The 19,884-nt window shown below is 40.6% G+C and overlaps 1 protein-coding gene across 1 annotated transcript; it reads right to left on the reverse strand.

Annotated features, from left to right (window-relative positions):
* Window positions 1-127: 127 nt before the first annotated feature.
* Window positions 128-18,293, reverse strand: grm1b (glutamate receptor, metabotropic 1b). Its single transcript, XM_030045011.1, has 9 exons — window positions 18,238-18,293; window positions 17,579-18,183; window positions 15,441-15,690; window positions 11,307-11,542; window positions 7,073-7,319; window positions 6,348-6,516; window positions 5,779-5,905; window positions 3,183-4,110; window positions 128-2,178 (listed from the first exon to the last, which is right to left on the reverse strand). The coding sequence occupies exons 1-9, from the start codon at window positions 18,291-18,293 to the stop codon at window positions 1,335-1,337; spliced, it is 3,462 nt and encodes a 1,153-aa protein (XP_029900871.1). The 3' UTR covers window positions 128-1,334.
* Between the last annotated feature and the right edge of the window lie 1,591 nt (window positions 18,294-19,884).

The raw sequence follows: 19,884 nt of genomic DNA on the forward strand, positions 1-19,884 counted from the left end.
GTCAAAGAAATTACATCCCTTTCCCGTTTTGATTGCTGGGCTCCATAAATCTTTGAAACAAAATAAATGGAGCAAGAGCCAATTTTTCACTTTGTGTTGATGATGAAAGACAAAAGACAAAAGCATAAAAAATATTTAATTTACTCCAATCAAACAAGTGTTTTTCAAATGCTCTACAGTAAATAGTTGTTTAAAATGGCAGACTTAATTCATATATGTCAGGCTGCAGCCTATCAGATAGCTTATTCAGAGTATTACTAATGGTAACAGTAGCACTTCATCACATTATACAGTTGATAGGCTATTAAGGTCTTAATATTTAGGAAAACTGATTGGTGTACACAGCCAAACACACAATATAAGCGTATACAGCTATATGAAATCTTTGTATTACTGTAATGCATCTAGAGATCATTTGAATACCAAAATATGATACACAATTCATACATTCACAAAACATATGTCATTTCATAGTTATCTTAAACAATGGTCAATACAGTTATGAATTCAGATGTCTGGTTATAAAAGATACAAATCTGAAACTAATTTTACTTGCATTTAAACACCATAAAAATGACAAAAATGTACAAAAGAAAGGGAAAAATTCTTAATGGCAAGGAATATGTGGCACTTGAACATGTCCTCCCACTTACATTCATGATACAGTCAGTGCGCTTGCCAAGCAAAACTGTATCAATCAAGAGCTCAGAAAATTCACAGGTAATCGTTTTTGCTTTGTTTTCTCCCAGCAGGCAGTCTTGCTTAAAATTCAACCTTTTAAATTGCCCTGAAATGGGACTTTGTCATTCAAAATGTTGAGGCAAACTGCACCCTCACCTCAAACTGTTCCTGTTCTTTGTCTTTCTCATAAAGCATACAATTCACAATGTGTAACTTAAAAGACAAGGTGGACTGTTTGTTGTTACGAACAAACTATACACCATTAGGATGCCGTCCTTGTTACATCACCTATATTGATCAAATACATTTTCTATATACTACTTCTGTGCTATATATATGACATTAGTTCATACATGTACATACATAGACAATCTTACTTGTTTGTCTAATAAGCACAAAGTCTATATTACCTTAAAAGTTTATGTTAGAATAGAAATATTTTTTGTAATGGGCAAATTCGTTCACTACAGTGGACAATATCTATAAGACTTTAAAACACGGTGCACCATTGCTCCTTCCTTATCCTGTAAAAGCTATCAAGTTCTAGAGTGAAAAATGACTTCCTCTTTCTCGTTATACTCCCATCACATACAGCAACAAGTCATTATCAGCTATAAAATGTGGTACAACTCTTAATTATCTACTGTGCACCGTTACAGAGTTGAGGAGCTTTGTTTGTAGTCTCTCAGAATGACAGCAGCGTACGTCACATTCGGGGGGGTGCACAAAATCGACTCGGACACAGGCGAGTTGGGGAAGGGGCTCACTGCAGCGCCTGTGCAATCGCGGAAAGGGGAGGGGGGCATCAGAGCCAGAGATTCCTCCATGGCTAATTTGACCTGAACCAACTCCTCCTCGTCGTGAATCTGGGCGTTGTCATACATGTACCCATGGAGAAGGCCGAACTGCTCGTTCTCCATCTCCTCCTCCTCCAAGGGGGAGTGAGGCTCTTCGTCGAAGGGGTCAAGCTGCATGGGCAGGACTTGGTGCTGCTGGATGAGGTGAGCCTGGTGGTACACGGGCATGCCGCCGCTCACGGCCTCAGGCATGCTAATCATATCATTTAGCTCAGGGATGTCACTGTTGAATCTGACCACCTCCCCCCCTTCTAAGTGGTCCATGATGATCTGTTGGGGGATAATGCTATTTTCCTGCAAATGCTCGGGGTTATAGAGCTCCACCTCCTCACCCACGTCTTTCAGCGGCCCAAGCGCAGGCATTTGCCCGTGGGCCATCATGGGGGGAGTGGCAGGGGGGTTGTATCTGACAGGGTCACTCTCGTCCTCCTCAGTCACATTGTACAAAGTCTTAGTGCTGAGGTCTGTGAATTCCAGGGCTGTGTTTTGGTAGGTATTAGTTAAGGGTTTGATGACAGCCATCTGATTGGAACCTGTCTCCTGTTTCTTCACATGCACTGACAGTCTGTGCCACATGTGATCCCCTTTTGGAGGATGTCTTGCACCTGGTTCAGACCATGACACAGACTTTCCATTAGAACTATGAACAAAATAAAGATGGCTGTTATTTCACAGGAACCCAGAAAAGTGAAGACAACAACAGCATTTCTGGTTCATGTAAAAAAAAAAAAAAAAGGAAAGACTTTGTAAATTCATGTCATTATGTCAAATTTGATTGCAGAGAATTGGATGTAGGACATGCTGATGTATTTTTTTTTTTTTAAAGGAACAGTTCACCCAAAATACAAAAAAAGATATTTCCCACCTAGCCATAGTGCAGTGTATTGATCCAGTTCTAGTTTCTGTGTGTTGCTTCCAGTCTGCTGCAGTCTCCCTTGTCTCCTTTCACTCCAGTGCAGCGACGCTAGAAGGGCATTGTTTTGTGGACCGCAAAGTGTCAAAAAAGCATACATGGAAGAACTCATTAGCAGCAGCTCTCCAGCTTTCCAAAAACACTGACACGGATACCTGACTGTCATCACGGATGAAGAGTTTTGCTGGAAACTGTACAACACTGTAGGAACGGTTCCTAACAAAACTCTTTACTGCCAGGGGCTTTGGATTATACCAGGTATCTGTGTCATTGTTTTTGTAAAGAGCTGTTGCTGCTGAGTTTTTCACATGTAAATTTTTGACTGTTTGAACGCCACAAACGAATACCAGACTGGAAACCTTAGTGAACTGCACTGGGGGTAAGTAGTAAAATATCTTTTTTTCTTTTATTTTGGGTTCCTTTAAATTTAACATAATGATCAAATAAGTAATAACAGTAAGATTTTACAAGTAATATGCATTTGTGATCCCACTTGTCATCCCTTAGCACACAGAGATGCTTGTTTTAATTTTACCAAGACAGCAAAGGTTAAATGGATGTACGATTTGAATACTGACCTATATCCGTCACACTTTACAACAGGTGTCCCTATGAGAGTGAATACAGTAAGACAACAGGCCCTTTGAGAGGGAATTACAGTACGAGAAAACCAGCATCCCTGAGGTGCCTCAGGAGCAGGACTCACAGACTCAATTACTCAGTGAACCCACCTGCCATTTCCAGTGTTCTTCTTCCTTTTGAACATGTTGAGCAGACTGTTGCTTCGGCAAGCAATTTTTCCGTCGCCGACATGCATGCGCACAACATCAGAGGTGGTGAATGCACTGCGTACATTTCGCTCTGGCTTGGCAATGATAATGTACATCTTTGGCGTGAACATACAGCCCAAAGCTACAGTCACACTGAGGCTCACCGAGAAGGATGTAGTGATGATCTTGTAGTTGCTGCCGAAGTAGATGGGCACAAACGCTAGCCAGATGATACAGGTGGTGTACATGGTGAAGGCGATGTACTTTGCTTCGTTGAAATTTGCAGGAACATTGCGGGTCTTGAAGGCGTAGTAGGTGCAGCTCATGATGAGCAAACCGTTGTAGCCAAGTGGAGCCACAACACCCAGATTGCTGGTGTTGCAGATCAGGAAGACTTCTCTGATGCTGGGGTAGGACTTTATGGGTTCAGGGGGCTCCATGATAATGAGGGTGATCTCCAAGGTGAGTTGGACACTGATCAGGATGGACGCGATGATCACCTGAGCCCAAGCACTCATGAACCTCGGCTTCCTCGTGCAGATCTTCTTCTTGCTGCCTGCCAGGATGCGGGCGATGCGGTTGGTTTTCGTTACCAGGGCAGAGTAGCACATGGCGGCTGAAAGTCCAACAAGGAGCCTCTGGAGATAGCAGGAAGCCACAGAGGGACGGGCAATGAGGGTGAAGGGACAGACATAGCCAAGGAAGATCCCTGCTAGGATGATATAGCAGAGTTCCCGGCTAGAGGATTTGACCACAGGCGTGTCACGGTACAAGACAAAGACGAGGGCAACAAATGATGTGACCAGGATGCCCAGGCAGGCGAAAACCACCTGGACAATGGATTCTGGATTGCTCCACTCGAGGTACCGCAGGGGGATCGGCTCACAGCCTGGGAAGAAAAGGGAAAAACATGAGAGTATACACCACTGTAAAGCCACTGTATTCTGAAAGCAGCTCATAAAACTTTTATATCTCAGCATCAGCTTGTTGGCAAGTCTCTCAGATATAATCTAAATAAAGTAACTAAACAAAAAAAAAAAGTTTTAGCACAGAAAGAAAATGAAATGAAAGTGTTCATGTATTAAGGCTACATTAGACTGCAACATTCAAAGTTAATCAAATATACAGTATCTCAGCCTGTGAAAATACATTAAGTCTTAAAGTAGGTTTTCAGCTCAACTATAAATAAACCCCTTTCTAGTCAGCCGTGGCCAGGCTGGGTTAGAGCCAGAGGAGGGGGAGTCCAATGCAGCAGGACAAAGTAAATCACTGCATTTGGCAATGGATCCAAATGAGAAGGATCCCCTCATTTACTACATGTCAAGGACACTCCGAATATCTTTTTTCATATTTCAAGATCTGCCAAAAGAGCAGTTTTTTAAAGTAATCACTAATATTCCAAACACATGACACATTACTTCATCCAATTTACAGCAGAAAAGCTTACAACAATAATTTTCATGTCAGCCCTGTGCTCCCCATATTCTCCTTTCTGTGTGTTTCAAAGGCACTTGCTGGGGGGAAAAAAGAAACAGCATAGAGGAAGGAAGGTCCTATTAAGAAAGTGTCTTGCCTTTGAACAGCACAGAAGGCCCTTGAAAGTGGGCCACAGGAGCGGTAAGTGAAGTAGGGCTGCTGTCGGATAAAGTGGTGAAGATGATGAATGGTTCTCAGGTGTCATGGGAAACGTTTGAAAATAGGACGGAACAGGTTTATGAAATAGCTCTCCAAAAATTATAGCAGGACAAACTATTCAGAACACAGGTGGTATAGGAGGGTGACGGCTAAACTTTGTTATTAGGACCGCCTCCTGAAAGTCGACGAGTCGGATTGTCAGTCACAGACTTCTGCAATCGCCGGAATCGAAGACTCGTGTTTTTGTTTGTTCTTTTAGATAGTTACTGGGCATTTCAATATAACATTGCCATAGGAAATGGAAAAATATTACATTTTTATATCCTGTTAGAACTGGTAGATGCACAATTAATTGGCTCAATTTACTGGAGAATTGCGGAGGATAGCACTAAAGCCACTCTGCCCATCCTCAACATGAAATCACATGCAAGTGCGCAAAATCAGGACATAACTACAGTAACAAACAATAGCTGATGCTGCTCACTGAGCTTGTGGAGAAAAAATGAATAATAGTTGTTGATTTGTTGTACTGAAGTGCCGACACTGAGTCGACTCTGGACATTGTGAGTCAAGTACAGCCTTTTAGTAGGAACACTGAAACCCCTGTTATCTCTGAAAACATAAAACGTGTAGTATCTGAATGGCAAGGAACTGAGCCTGTGGCCAGTGAAGCAGTCCAAATCCTTCTGAATCTAAATTTAAAAACTGTATAAAAAAAAAAAAAAAATCCCTGTTGTAATCAGGTGGGGCTTGTGCTCTTGTATGAATTTTGCTGCAGAAGTTTATTTTGCCAGAAACACGCTCCTCCCTTGAGGAAGACCACTAAAGTGCTCTGCCAGCTCTGGCGCAGTGTAAAATGTTTTCCAAGCGGGTAAGAGTTTACACAAGCTGGCAAGTGGAGAGCAAAAGAGGACAAGCTTACCTTCCAATTCTTGGTCAGGCCACCAGCCAAGCTCACAGGCCTTGCACGTGAACTCATCCAGGACATATTCATTGTCCTTGCAGGCGGTGCAGATCCAGCAGCAGCTCACCTCTCCCTTCCTGATCACCTGAGTGACAGAAAATGTGGAGACATGCATTCATCAACAAATATTTCAACTGTGAATCCCAGCATGACATCCCTTAAAAAGAAGATCCACCCTTTTTCAGTGTTACAACAAAACCATATGGCTAAAAGTCACCAGAATCATCAATGTACTTGATATATTTTCAGACTGGACAAACAAGATTTTTCTCCTTTTTCCCTACATTTTACATTTATATGTGTGCAGCTAAAGTGTAAATAAATAATTGCAGCAATATTAGAATTGAGTCATTCACATTTCTGGAGGATCCATGAAAGCAGAAGAGGAAATGCCTAGTCCTTTTTGTGTAAAAGTTAATATTTCATGCATTTCATTTGGTACACGCAGTAAGTTCAATATAAGACGATGGTTTAGTGTTGGCAAGAATAAGACAGACTGGATCTAAATGGCTTTTTTTTCCCTTTACCTTGATTTCGCCCTTGGAGCAGGGCTCACTGCACACAGAGCGAACCATCTCACTGCGGTTCATCTGTATCATGTCATCATCGATGCTGAGGATGCCGTCGTGCCAAGAGCCAACGTTGATGTAGTCATAAACGCCAGACTGCACGTACTGCAGGTTCATAATTTCATACCTGAGTGGGGAGAAAAACCATGAGTCAGAGGAAGCTACCGGACTAAACAAAGCCAACAGTGGCTATTAATAACTTAAGTGGGATTTTTACTGCCCCATAGCACAGAATGACCATAATATATCTGCAAGGGTTTGATTGGGTTCTGGATCCATAATATTGATCCAATGATTACTTTTCCAGGTGCTGAAATTTCTGGCTTTCATCTGCCTTTCTGGACTGTAGTGTCTAGTTTTGGAATAAAAAAAAAAAACATGTCCATAATAATTTCAAGACATACTTATTCCCACTTGGTCTCTGATAGAAGCTGATATTAATTTATGCCCCTTTTAACACAGTGGTCAATCTGAGATCAACTATAAGACACCATTAAAAGGTTTCCAAGAATGGTTTACATAGCTTTATCAATGGCAACTTTTGAACTGAATTTGAAACACATTTTTACAGACAGACTTTTGCATTTAATAATTTGTTTCTACCTATTTTGTAATTGCTGGCAGCACCTATTATTAACAATATGGCTCAGTGACATATTAACAGTAAGGGAATTTCAACATACCTGCCAGGTGAGTCCCCATTTTCGTCGAACCATATGTCCTCTCCAGAGACACCAGTAAAGGAGGTCTTGAGTAGGAAGTCCAGCAACCGGCTGCCATCAATAGGGTCCATGGCATTACAGAGCCCCACGTGACCCGGGCAGAGGTGAGTGTGCATGTCATGCAGCCCATGGGCCATGGCATAAATGGCGTTGATGACGAAGCCCATCTTGCTATCTTGAACGTAATTGTCCTCCAGACTTTCATAACCTGCCCAAACACGAGAGAACACGATAAAGACATCGGTCTACTTCCTCTTGGACAAACTTGTAAAGGAGAGCATTGCAGGAGTACTTCATTGCTGCAAGCATTAGCATGTCATGTGTTATGCGGTGTAGTATTGCAACATCATTTCTGAATCCAATTCTACATTTCAGGTTTATCATATAATTGCGTCTAGCGTGATACAACATATTACAAAGGAGTGATAGGGTGCTCATGTTATTTGAATTTTTCTTGAGGTGCAGGCAACGTGCCTCTTTGCCTCTGGGGGAGAGAGCTTTAAAGAATTGGAAGCAGTACAATATGGCTTCAAAGAAACCTTGTTACCATGGCAAAACTACCCATTTCTGTATTCATGAGTCAGGATTCAATTAGACTAGGCCTAAAACACTATGCCACTGAGACTATGTCTAATCAAGCGAGAAAATAAACCAATTATTGGAATTCATTTGGATCTGGTTTTCTCTCTTCCTCTGTCTCCCTCTTTGTTTGTTTCTCAGATAAGCATGTTGAGTGAATGAGTCTGAGTGTATGAATTTTCATATAAACAGAGTGCAATGCTCAAACACACCCTATCATTTCAGTGTAATGCAAGCTAGAAGCGGTATAAGCATGTATTCTGCTCTAGAGCTATTACAACTAATTTCATATCAGTTTTCATTATCATCAGATACTGCAGCAGAGATTAAATTAGTTTTAGTACAACAATGGACCATGTACATATAGTTTGCAGCTCCTTCGGTTGACGATAACACATTTTTAATTCCCATCCCTTGGTGCAAAGCTTCCTGAACATTGGATGCATTTGTAAATTAGCTCTCTGGGCACCAGAGCGTAGGCCACTCTGGCGCCCAATTAGGCAATTTGGAAATTCAATGAATGCACTGTCAGAATTCACAAGTGAGCATTCAGAGTGTATTCTGGGCACCCTAGTGTTCAAATGTTTATCCAGGTATCCAAATGCCATCAAGCCAACTCTTATATGTTTGAAAATTCCCAATCCAAGACAGTAACTTGTCACTGTGTATAAATCATAATCCAAGAAGTGGAAAACAGTTTTAACAGGGGGTCTACCAGTGTCAAAATATGACTGAAAATCATTTGACACATTGTTATCTTCCTCTTCAACATGTCTGCCATTTGAATCGCTTCCATAATTCTGTTGAATATATTATACTCTACTCTATTCAAAGATTTGAAGCAACTGGTAATATAATACCTGGTGAACTGTATAATAACTTGTCAAAATGTAAATTGATTTCTCTCTCTGGGCTGAACATTTAATAAAACCAGGTAAAGTAATAAGATGCTGGGTAATATATTAATATCACATTGCTAAATTGGCCTTTATGACTTAATAAGCAGTTAAAGGAGTACAAAAATACCCTTTTCTGGACATACTCAGACTGAGACAAGATGTGTGTTACCATTTTCACCTGTGTACATCCAGTGGTTCAGTTCCTATGGATGGTATTTCATATTAGCTTAGCATAAACACTTGAAGTCTATAGGAGTTATTAGCCTAGCTCCGTAAAAGTGAAAAAATAAACCTCACAGCAACCTCAAAGCTGTCTTATTTACACAGAATATTATGTGTATTTGAAATACATGTCTCGGAATTAAAAAAAAAAAAAAAAAAAAAAAGTTGTTTTAGGAGACATTAGATGGTGGAACTGTAACTGCTGAACACATTTATCCTTCCGTCAGTGATCACTCTGATGAAGCTAGGCTAATGAGTCCCATAGACTTCAAGTCTTTATGCTAAGCTAACACAAAATGCTACCCACAGGAACCAAACCACTGGACATATATAAGTGAAAATGGTATCAAACATTTTTTTGTCTCAGTCTGGGTAAGTCAAAAAAAGGGTATTTTGCCTAAAACATTGGAATATTTCTTTAATTTTAATTCACAATGTGACAATACTGCTGATAATACTGTTTGTAAATAAATAATAAAGAACTACTAATTGTTACTTGTAAGAAAAATAAGGTTATAATCACTATAATCACAAATGATAGCCTTTTAAACAATATTATTAGATCAACTGAAAACATGTCACACCCCTTACTGATATCAAACCATGTACAGGGGCTTTTTTTACATGTTGACATGTTATTAACTGTCGTTTATGATATCAGCAGTTACCACATGCATCTTTAAAAAAAAAAAAAAAAAAAAAAAAAAAAAAAAGCTGAATATGAGATTTGATTCACAAATGCAGCCAATGAGACTGAACTGCATGAGAAGGGAGGGTTGAACTCTCCAGGACCTGACACGCCCTGTGAACATCATCCATTGCTGATGTGTTTGTTGCCAAATTAAATCAAGTAATGTTCATCAAAAAGGACTGCGATGGCATACTAACGGCCAGCGCCAACAAACACATAACCGGTGAATTCAGTGGGGTAGCAGCTGGGTGAGCATCCTATGGGAGCTACTGGTGATGACATACTTTAACAGCTCTTTGGGTTTGACCCTCTCCTCACTCACTGAAATATGCGGCTTCAGTCATGATGAAAAATGTCAGCATGCAAGCAGAGGACCCACTACTGCACGTCCTATTTGTCAGCTGTGTGATAACCGAGCCTCCTCTGTCCAAACTCAAGGACACAATGAGGCTGTTTCCTTTTTTATTAGATCAGATGGATAAAACTGTACGGCAAAGTAATAGAATGGATCTGCATAAATGTGTTTTTTTATTGCACAGTGACTATTCTGTGCCAACATGCAACTTAAGCCGGACCAGCCAGTTGCCATCTCACTCAAATGTTATTGGGCTGTTTTATACAGCTTGTCTTGAGATTAGAAAGGGTGTGAGAGCGTACAGTGAAGGCAGGCCAGATCCAATTGGTGAGCTCTCACAGCAGTATAGTTACAATACATTAAAAAAAACATCCCAATAGCTTCATATATTAGAGGTCAACTGAGATTAATGGTGCATTCAGGTTCCAAAAACGAGCAAACAAACAGACAAAGATTATCAGTGGGCCACTTAAATCCCAACATGTGATGATAACTTAATATCAGTCAACCTCTATGTATACTGCCAAAGTGAGGTGTATTATGGCTCCATTCAGAGGGATACACTCACCATCTTGGAGTTCTACACAAAAAAACAACAACAACACACAACAATACAAGTGACAGAACAGCAAACAATGACTCTTATCTCTGACTATGAGAGAGAGAAAGAAACACTCTAATAACTGCATTGAATATAAAGTGGATTGTAGGGATGGGTGAAAGCTTGAGGTATGTGCATAACAAGGGGGAGAAGCTCTATTCTTTCAAACAACAGGCAAATACTGCAAAGGAAATAAGATTAAAACAACTGCTGAGAGGGAGGCGAGATGGCAAAAACAAATTCATTTGAAGAAGTGTTTGAGTGTTGCTAACGGAAATGTGTAAGAATGGCTTTGTTTCTTGCTGCATGCACCATTTTATATTTACGTTTATCAATTCACTTGTAAATGTTTCCAGTAATACGCGGTACAGTTGAGAAGGCAGGAGCAAGAACCTCCCATGTTAGTTTGAAAACGTAAATATACAGGCTTGTATTTTAAAGAAGAATATGTATAAGCAATAAGTAAAAAAGGGATTTTTTTTTTTTTTTTTTTTTTGGAAACATGCTTGTTGAGCATTGTTTCAGAACCAAGAAATTAATGCATTTACGTTCCTCCTTTGTAAGTGAAAAGAATTTAATTTACCTAGATCATCCTCTGTTAAGCAAAGTGTCACAGAAATGAACAATATGAAAAAAATATGTGTTATTGCACTGAACTCTACCCAGTGGCAGTGTAACTCATAATTTAAGAAAGTGTTCCAGTTTATGGGACCTTTTGGCATTGTCCTCTGGGCATTTCACACATCACAACAGTTCAAAATGACAAGCTGATGTGCACACTGGTGCAAAATGTAAAACAGAGAAAACTGCAGGAAACATCATAATTGCCTGACGAGTTGTTTATCTACCTGAGCAGTTCCTTGCATAATTCATGTTCTCTTGTGGGTGTCCGGGGAGGCGGCACTGAAACCGGTACTGCCAGAACTCGGGGAACCACGGGTTGCGGGTGTTGGTGCTGAGCTTGAGCTTCAGGAAGTAGTTGTCGAAGGAGGTGACCTCTTCAGACTGCAGTTTCACAGTGATGCCGCCCACAGCCTCCTGTTCGTACCCTTCCACCACCTCATCTCTGTCTGCCCAGCCGTCGCTGAGGGGAGTGACACACAACAGTTCTTACTAATGCAGCCACCACATGTTGATGATGATTCAACATATTCAGCATATTCAGCGGAACTGAGATACTCTGTGATGCTGTATCTTTAAGTTGGATGCAGCTGAGGTGAAAACAGATTTCATCCGGATCTTTTTTTTTTTTTTTTTTTTATCTCCTTTCTCTTTGCTTCTCTGTCTTTCTTGTCTGTCACACAGTGAATCATCAGTGGCAATGTCACCAGGCTTTGCCACCTGAAGGGTTTCTTGTTTTTTTCATTGCCCTGCATCTTTCTTTCTAATTTGATAATTACTTGTGAAAAGTAAAAAAAAAAAAAAAAAAAAAAAAAGCAACTCAAATTTGGATTTTTTTATATAAATATTTTAACTTGAATTGAAGGATTAGGCCTACATGCTCCCATATAGGTTGAGGAAAATTCTCCAGCCCAAAGCCTTTTCATTTCTACCAGTTCCATTGGTAGATTTTTCATTACAAATGCATGCTGCACTGTTCAAGGGTTTCCAAAGATACCAAAAAGGTCATTATGACTTACATGGAAAAGCGTATAAAATGATGTGCAAGGCATCTAGATATTTTCTATTTGATGTAATGGTGCAGCCATTAAACAATGGCATTTGGAATAATTCCATCAATATAAGTGTGATGTTGACTGACTGATTTTTTTGATGTACCTGATCATGCCCATGGGCAAATTTATGGGGAAGCATTTTTTCTAACTTTGAAGCTACTTAAGGAGAAATTTAAGGAAAAATCAACTTAGTTTAAAGGTTTAAATTTATGAAACATTTTAAAAACTGATTAGATAAATTAAATTAAAGATTTCCACTTTGGAAATACATCAGTCATTAAATTAAATAATTAAATCAATGCTTAAATTAAATCAAGAAATTTCATTTGTGTTATTGTAAGTGACTCAAAATGGGTTGTTGAGCTTGTCTGCTTTCAGTGAGCAGGACATGAAGCCAGGTGTTGAAGCTCCACAGGTCTGAGATTGTGTTTATTGTGTTTAATACGGCACCTGCAGAGCCACACGTATCCTTGCTGTTGGCCTGTACTGAACCCTGCAGGATTCCTCTGTTACTTTGCCTCCCTTTGCTATAAAGCACAGAGAAATCACTGCACTTGTATAAACCCAATCACCCAAACCCAATTCAATCACAAGTCCAGCGAGAATTCACAGATTAAGCAATGGTCATAGTTTAGTAAGGGGCTGACCTGGTAATTTTTATATATGGTGACGTATTTGTCAAGGGTGTCGATGTAATCCAGCTCTGAAAGTTAATCTGCCCTCAGAGGTTCACCATGAAGACATAAAAACTTCTCTGTTTGACGCTTGATGTCTGAATTTGAGTCATTCGCAGCTAAACCACCCTTTCTTTGTGAGCTCCAGTTTGCATAGCAGCATTATGCAGTGTTGCATCACTTTTGTAATGGATGCATGTGACACTTGTATGAGTGAGAAATGAAGAGGAGCACGGAGACGCAAAGAACAATTAAATAGCAGCATTGCAAAGATGATTTAGAATATAGAAAGCACACAGAGTGAAAGCAATTGCATCAAATAAAATACTACAAATCGTCAATTGTAGAACTTAAAGCACAGAACTGAAATATTCTGATAAGCAGAAAACTATAAGAGCTGTAGTATCTAATGCTAACAGCAGGGAAGAGCAAAATATCAGATTTCATTTCTTAAACAGCTGATATTAATAAGTCAGTGCCCCTCACAGTAGGATGGAGGTTCCTCCCTGACTACAACTAAATGGGAAACCTGCAATGAAATTTTATTTTCTTTGCATATTAATACTTATGATTAATTGCACACTTCTATTTTCTCCTCAGTTAATTTGTCATATGGAGGCATGATGTGTATCAGTGTTTCCCTACCACTGAATAATTGCAGTAGGTCACCCTCCTTTAAGGATTTTCTAACCCTTGTAAAACAACTGAATTATCCCTCCACGGAGAGTCATGGTGCCAAATGCAAGTCTAAATGCTGTTTCAGAGGATTTTCTCCATTCCAGAAATAAAATTCTTGGCAGAAACACTGAATCCTGATACAATATAGAATATAGATCTATAGAATACCAGCAGAAAATTGTGGTTTTGCAAAGCTCAGGTGCAAAAATAGAAGTACCAGCCTTCAAAAAACACATATTGGCCAAGCACAAAGCCAATAGCACTTGTTTGTGAGGGTTGGCATTTCAATAATGAGCTGACAGTGACTGTCCAGTAATGACAAACTCAACACTACCTGACCATCTGCTTCCCAGCATCATACTCCCTCTCATCCAGCACACTGTGTGCCAAGGACCTACAGCTCTGACGTAAGCGCATACAAGTAGTAGTGTAGGCCATTCATTATGTAAACCTGCATTAACATAAGCCTGATGACAAATCTGATATTATATATTTATGAAATCGTTTAATTTGAAAGGTAGATGGATGGGAGTATATTGGAAAAACTTGAACATGGATAGTTTGCTTTGCGTAAATCTGAGTGATCATCATCTTCTTATAAAATCATTTAATTTTGGAGAAGACATGCCACAAAGCAGAATGTATTCAGTGAAATGCTCAGGTGACATTGCTGAAGAAAAGGATGACAATTCCTTGAATTTTTCTTTGTTTTTTTTTCTGTTTAATTCATATCCAAACACGTGACTTTGTTGCTTGACAGTTGAGCTGACGAGTTCTCTGTTGTTTGAGATGAGTGGGATCTGCGGTGCGAGCACAGCCATTTCCTTCATCCTCCACACAACAGAAGATGGATGGCTGATGACCAGCACCTCAGGCATTGTGACTGGGCTCGTTGCACAGGCCCGCATGTGTTCAGTTACTGCATTGCTCTAAAAAACATTTTCCTTTTTCAGGAGTCTCCTTGACCCAGAAAAAATCCACAGCCGCACCAAACTCACGTCCTCCTTATCTTCCATGGAGACTTTACTAGCAGTGCAAATTCAACTGGAAGGAGTCAGAGGGACTTTAGACTTTTAAAAGGCTCCTCTTGTTCATAAATGCATTTCATCATTTGGGTTTCTGGGAGGGTTTCTGACCAGCAATTCTTACCCCTCGCTCTCATCAGCCTTTGTGAATAAAAAGCCTTGCGTTAATGAGCTGCTCTCAGCAAATTAAGCATAGCGAGCTCATATCGTATCCCAATTTCAGGTGCTGCAAGTATTCCTGACAGGACTTGAGGTGAGCTGAAACGGCACAAAGAGGGAATGTCTGGTGTAAGTGCTGATATGAGCTTTGATGCTCACTACTCCTCATTCCCCGGCTTATGCTGGAGGTGCTGTCCCATATTAGCCCATCCTGCCTGTGATCTGACAGGGAGAGGGAGAGCTCACTGTGTGAATGCATTATTCATGACTGAGCCTGACTCAAAGCATCTTCTGCTTTCAGAGGAACTCCATCCCCGGTAGGGGAAAAAAATTATTTCAGTTCTATATGAACTCTGCATATACCATGGTGAGTCTTGTTGAATATCATAGCAGAAGACCCAGCATCAGTATTTCCCAGATCGAATTTCAATGAAATTTGCCTGGAAAATGATGGACATACTGTATAATAACTTCTCGTATTCTCACAGATTGCATCACCTTGTGGAATAAAACCTATCATGAGAAAAATATGACTACAATTTCAACGTGTTTCTGTTGCTTACTCAAGTTGAAAGTTTGGCTGGTCTTTTTTCTTTTAATTGATTGAGTTCCATTACCCTTGAAATATCTTAAAAGCCTATTCTATATTTTCCAAAAAAAGAGAGTACACATTTTCCATCAGTCCCAAAGAAGTTGCTTTTCACAAAGTTTTGTGCTTTTCATCCAAGTACAATACTCACAAAGCTGAGAGGAAACATCCTCTAACAAACCTGCCAATTAGGAGGAACTCCCCAGCCACGCCGAGACGTCTCATGGCCATGAGCAGACCTCGGACTGTCATGCCTTCACAGAAGCAGACAACAACTCGGGCTTTAGGCAGACGTTCCCGCAGCTTCCTCAGCAGCCTGTCGAAGTGCTTCTCCCCGGCGTTGCTGTAGATCTTGTCAGAATGGGCGATGCACAGCCCTTCTTGAGAGGCGAGCTCTTTAAAGACTTCCATCCCACTCTCCCCATAGTTACCTGAGAGAAATGGGAAGGATCACGAAATGAGTTTCATTCACAGGAGAAAGAAAACGGTGAATGGTTTTCAACTCTGTATTCAGCATTCAACTTTGCATGACTGTCAAACATGACCTTAGTTTCTGTTATTATCATTAATCTTTATTTACTCATGGAGAGTTTGCAACCCACATCTCCCCTCTGATTCTCTGCTTTCCATTCATACATTCAAACCTAATACATCCCCACTCTTCTCTTTTTGGCCGCTGAGCCACTGGGGTTAAGTGCCTTCATTAAGGCCACCTCAGCGGTGTCTGCAGAGGCCAGGCAGAACATTATTCACTTTAACTTTCCCTGTCTGGAGTTTGTCCTGGTTGTCAGCCCACTTCTCCAAACGTTAGACTACTACTGCTACTCAGTGTTAGTGTTGGAAGAAAATCCATGTTACTGATGCAAATGATTTAAAAAGTTTGGTACGCAGGCTGTAATCAGTATGCTGTGTGCTCATTTTATTGTTAAAATCATACAGATCTCCATCACAGTAAACAAAAATGGACTGCCGCAGGTTTAGATTGGGGTTTTATCAGCTCATCAAAAACTCATCTCAGACTCGAAAACACATCAGAAATTTGCAAATGCTGCTTTACGGGTAATTTGGGTATGCATATCAGTGGGTTATGCTGTGACTCTTCCTCAATGTCAGGGAGAGATATCTCAGCTATTCCTCTAGCATGCGCTTAAAATGGATCTCTTATTTTGACCATATTCTCTAGAAATGTGTGTTGTTATTAACATATTTAACAAAAAAAGTAACACAAACATGGGGAGGTCTAGACTAAGAATAACACTTATTGAATACAAATAGAACATTGTTTCATAAACGTCGAAAACAGGTTGCAGCAGCAGCTGCTGCTTTCTGCGTGATCAGCTAATTAAGATTATGTCAATAGAAAGGTAACTTATTCCCACAGACGGCATCGTGTGAATGCCTCTTTCACAGAGATTTGCTTTACAGCTGAAACTGCTAAACCAAAGTAGAAAAACATGTCTTCTTCTTTACTGACAATTATTTCAGATGCAAACCTCATCAAATAAATTTACTAAATATGTTTGCACAGCACTATTCAAAACAGAAGTCACAAACTGCTCAACAAGTTGAAAAAATGAATGTGGAAAAAAGGCAATAATGAGGGAAAATGAAATAAAATAATTGTAAACCTTTGAGAAGTGATGGTAATCTTTGTATTGATATTCCAATTGATGTTTTCAACCAGTGATCCATATTTAGCTTTACAGTTTAACTACTGAAATATAAGCTTGTATTATATTCTATATTTCATTACAAATGGTTTTGTGGCCATATCTTCAGTGTCTTCACATTCTCCATGAAAACTAAAACCCACAAAGCAGGTGTGTTGCTCAGCATTATTTTCTCTTTGCCCCCTCAAGTTGCTTTGTGGCTGTATTAATAGCATGCAGATGATAGGTTTCATAAGTCAGACCACAACTGTGTGCAGCGACCTTCTTTCATCCGTCTTTCACACGGGTGCAGCATGGCTGCTGCTAATTGTCCTGATTTAAATCAAACCCCTGGTTTAAATCCAACCAAGATGTGGGACTTGACTCAAATAACCCACACATAAGATAAACCAATTAAAATATTGCTGCAGCATCCAACAATACTGATGAAAACAATGCTAGGTTAGTGCCCAGATAAAATGCAGTGGTTAAGGCCTTTGTTGCTGGAACCGCATTGCCCTAAAATGGAATAAAAATGGACTCAATACTGAATCCATCCAGAACCTTCTCTCCTGTGTCTCTTGTGTCTCCTCTGCTCCCCTGTTAGCCTTCCTATTGCTTCCACAAGAAGGAAAAAAATACTGAGTGGAGTGTAAAAAAAGTGTCTTACCCTCTGTGTGCACTGCTGACACATAGGTCCAGTTGTACCGCTTGACAATGTCCAGGAGGGCCCTGGCTTGGAGAGTGTCTGAGGGCACAACCCTAAGGAAGTACTTGAATAGTGTTTTGTCACTGAGGTCAATACTGGTTGCAGAATAGGCAATCTGCGGGATGTTAAACAGCTGCAGGAGGTTTTGGACTTGGATTGCAACTGAGCTCGAACCAGGCCCAATGACTCCTGCAATGGGCTTCTTGGTTGGTGGCGGCTGACTGGCAGGGCCGCCTTCGATGCACCACCTGGAGCCGTCCTTGTCATCCCGGATGGAGATGAGAGAGTCTCTAATGAACTCAATGCTCTGCTCCAGAGCCACTGAGGAGTGCCAGCACGAGTCCCTGATCTCACAGCCCAGGGTGATGTTGGGTAACAGGTTTGGGTCTGAGTTAATCCGATCCAAGGCGTGGAACATGGCCTCCACTCTTTGGATACCATACTGTTCCCGGACCTCGCCACATTTCCTCTCTGCCACCTTTTCTGCTGAGGGCTGGTGGTGAACAGAGAAGAGGGCACCGATTATAACATCCCCATCCATTCTTGCCACCAAACGTGAGGCAGCCCTTGGCACAAACGAGGTTTCATGCTTGTCACTGGATGAAACAAATGCCTCAAACAGTAAAACGGAGACGTATAAAATGCTTAGTGCAGTCAGGTAAATCATATTCGACATTGTGTCACGGCTGTTGATTGTAGAATCAAGTCCACTTGGCCATAATGGAGGTCCATCTATCCTCTTTTTTTTATTATTTTTTATAAAAAAGCAATTAACTCTTCTCTTTCAGAGCTGTTCTCCTGTTTATGAGAGAAATAGTGCATTAATTCCTATTATTTACAAATTCAATATACATTTCATTGTTTTCACTTCCTCAGACACTCACATCTTAATACCCTAAAGACTGTTGAAAGCAGAGCTATCGTCATTTGATCACGAATCATGCAAAAGAGCGTGAACAGGCTGACACAGACAAATACATATTGCAAAAACGTGCAAATTGGTAGCAATGCTGTTGCCATACAGTAGCATTAATCTACAGCCACAGCAATACATGTCAACACCGATCAAGTCTTATAATCTTCAAAGACACTAAATGCTGGGTCTGGGGGATTAAAGTTATTTCTGTAACTGGGTGCGATCAATGTGAACCCTATTAGTTTCAGCACCGCGGACAGCGCTCCGGCTGCCTCTGCTGTAGTTGGGCATCTCTCAGCTGATTGCGTCTCCTCAAGCTGATCAATTTCAGCCTGTGACTGTTTAAACTTTAACCCCATGGCAATTACAAACCGGATAATGCTGCGTTATATTTTATTCTTCCCATTACCGCTTGACAGCTGACTCCAGCCACTCAGTCGCAGCTCCAACTGTGTCATTTGGGACATATTTTCAAGATCGTCAGCCCAGCACGTTCATTCCAATTAAACCTTAATTGGTAATGCTGACTGCATATTCGATCAGCTTTAGGAAGACGGTCCCATTCAAGTCGTAGCTTATGTCTGCAAATCTAATTGAAATTCTTTACCTACCTGCAGCAGGCAATTCGGGACATGTCTCTGTGTCTTCTGAACGAACCAGACTGGAGTCCAGCTTCTGCCGAGCAAACACTGTGGGCTTGTGTTTTTTTTTTTTTCCTCTTCTCTCCCTGTGCTGATCATCATAAGGTGCCCCCTTCTCCTCTTCATCACTGCATCTTGAAAGCGGGTCACACTGACTGCAGTGCCCCTGATTTGAAGCCACAATTCTCACACGCCAATGGGTGTCTCAGAAAATGTAACGCAATGGTTTATGTTTTTTTTTTTTTTTAGAAAATATTTAAGTGCACAATAGACCGACAGTGGAGCCTTTCTGGATGGACGGGAAGTTGAAAACCAAAGCAATGCAAATCAAATCTATGCAGGGTGGGGACTGATATCTGCACTCCTACTAAAGACTATAAAAACTTCTAAGCTCACATACATTTAGTGCTGCGTGTCCACCAGATGTGATGCACCTCCAATTCACCGCTGCAGCGTCAATAAGAAAGATCGGGCTGTGCTGCCATCGCGTGGCTCAGACCGAGTACTGCACCTTCTTGCTTTCAGCAACAAAAAGCATTAGTTTTTGTCATGAACATGAAAAATACAAGTCTTGCACGCTGGGAGGAGTATCAGCAAATACAACAGATCAGCAATAGGTTTAGCAATACACAGTCTGAGTCTTGAGTAACTGCTTTTGCCTTAAAGCAAAGCAAAACATATGCTGACCAACTAAAACATTCATATGATCC

Source organism: Myripristis murdjan, chromosome 22 (genome assembly GCF_902150065.1).
Source record: "Myripristis murdjan chromosome 22, fMyrMur1.1, whole genome shotgun sequence".
Taxonomy (NCBI): domain Eukaryota; kingdom Metazoa; phylum Chordata; class Actinopteri; order Holocentriformes; family Holocentridae; genus Myripristis; species Myripristis murdjan.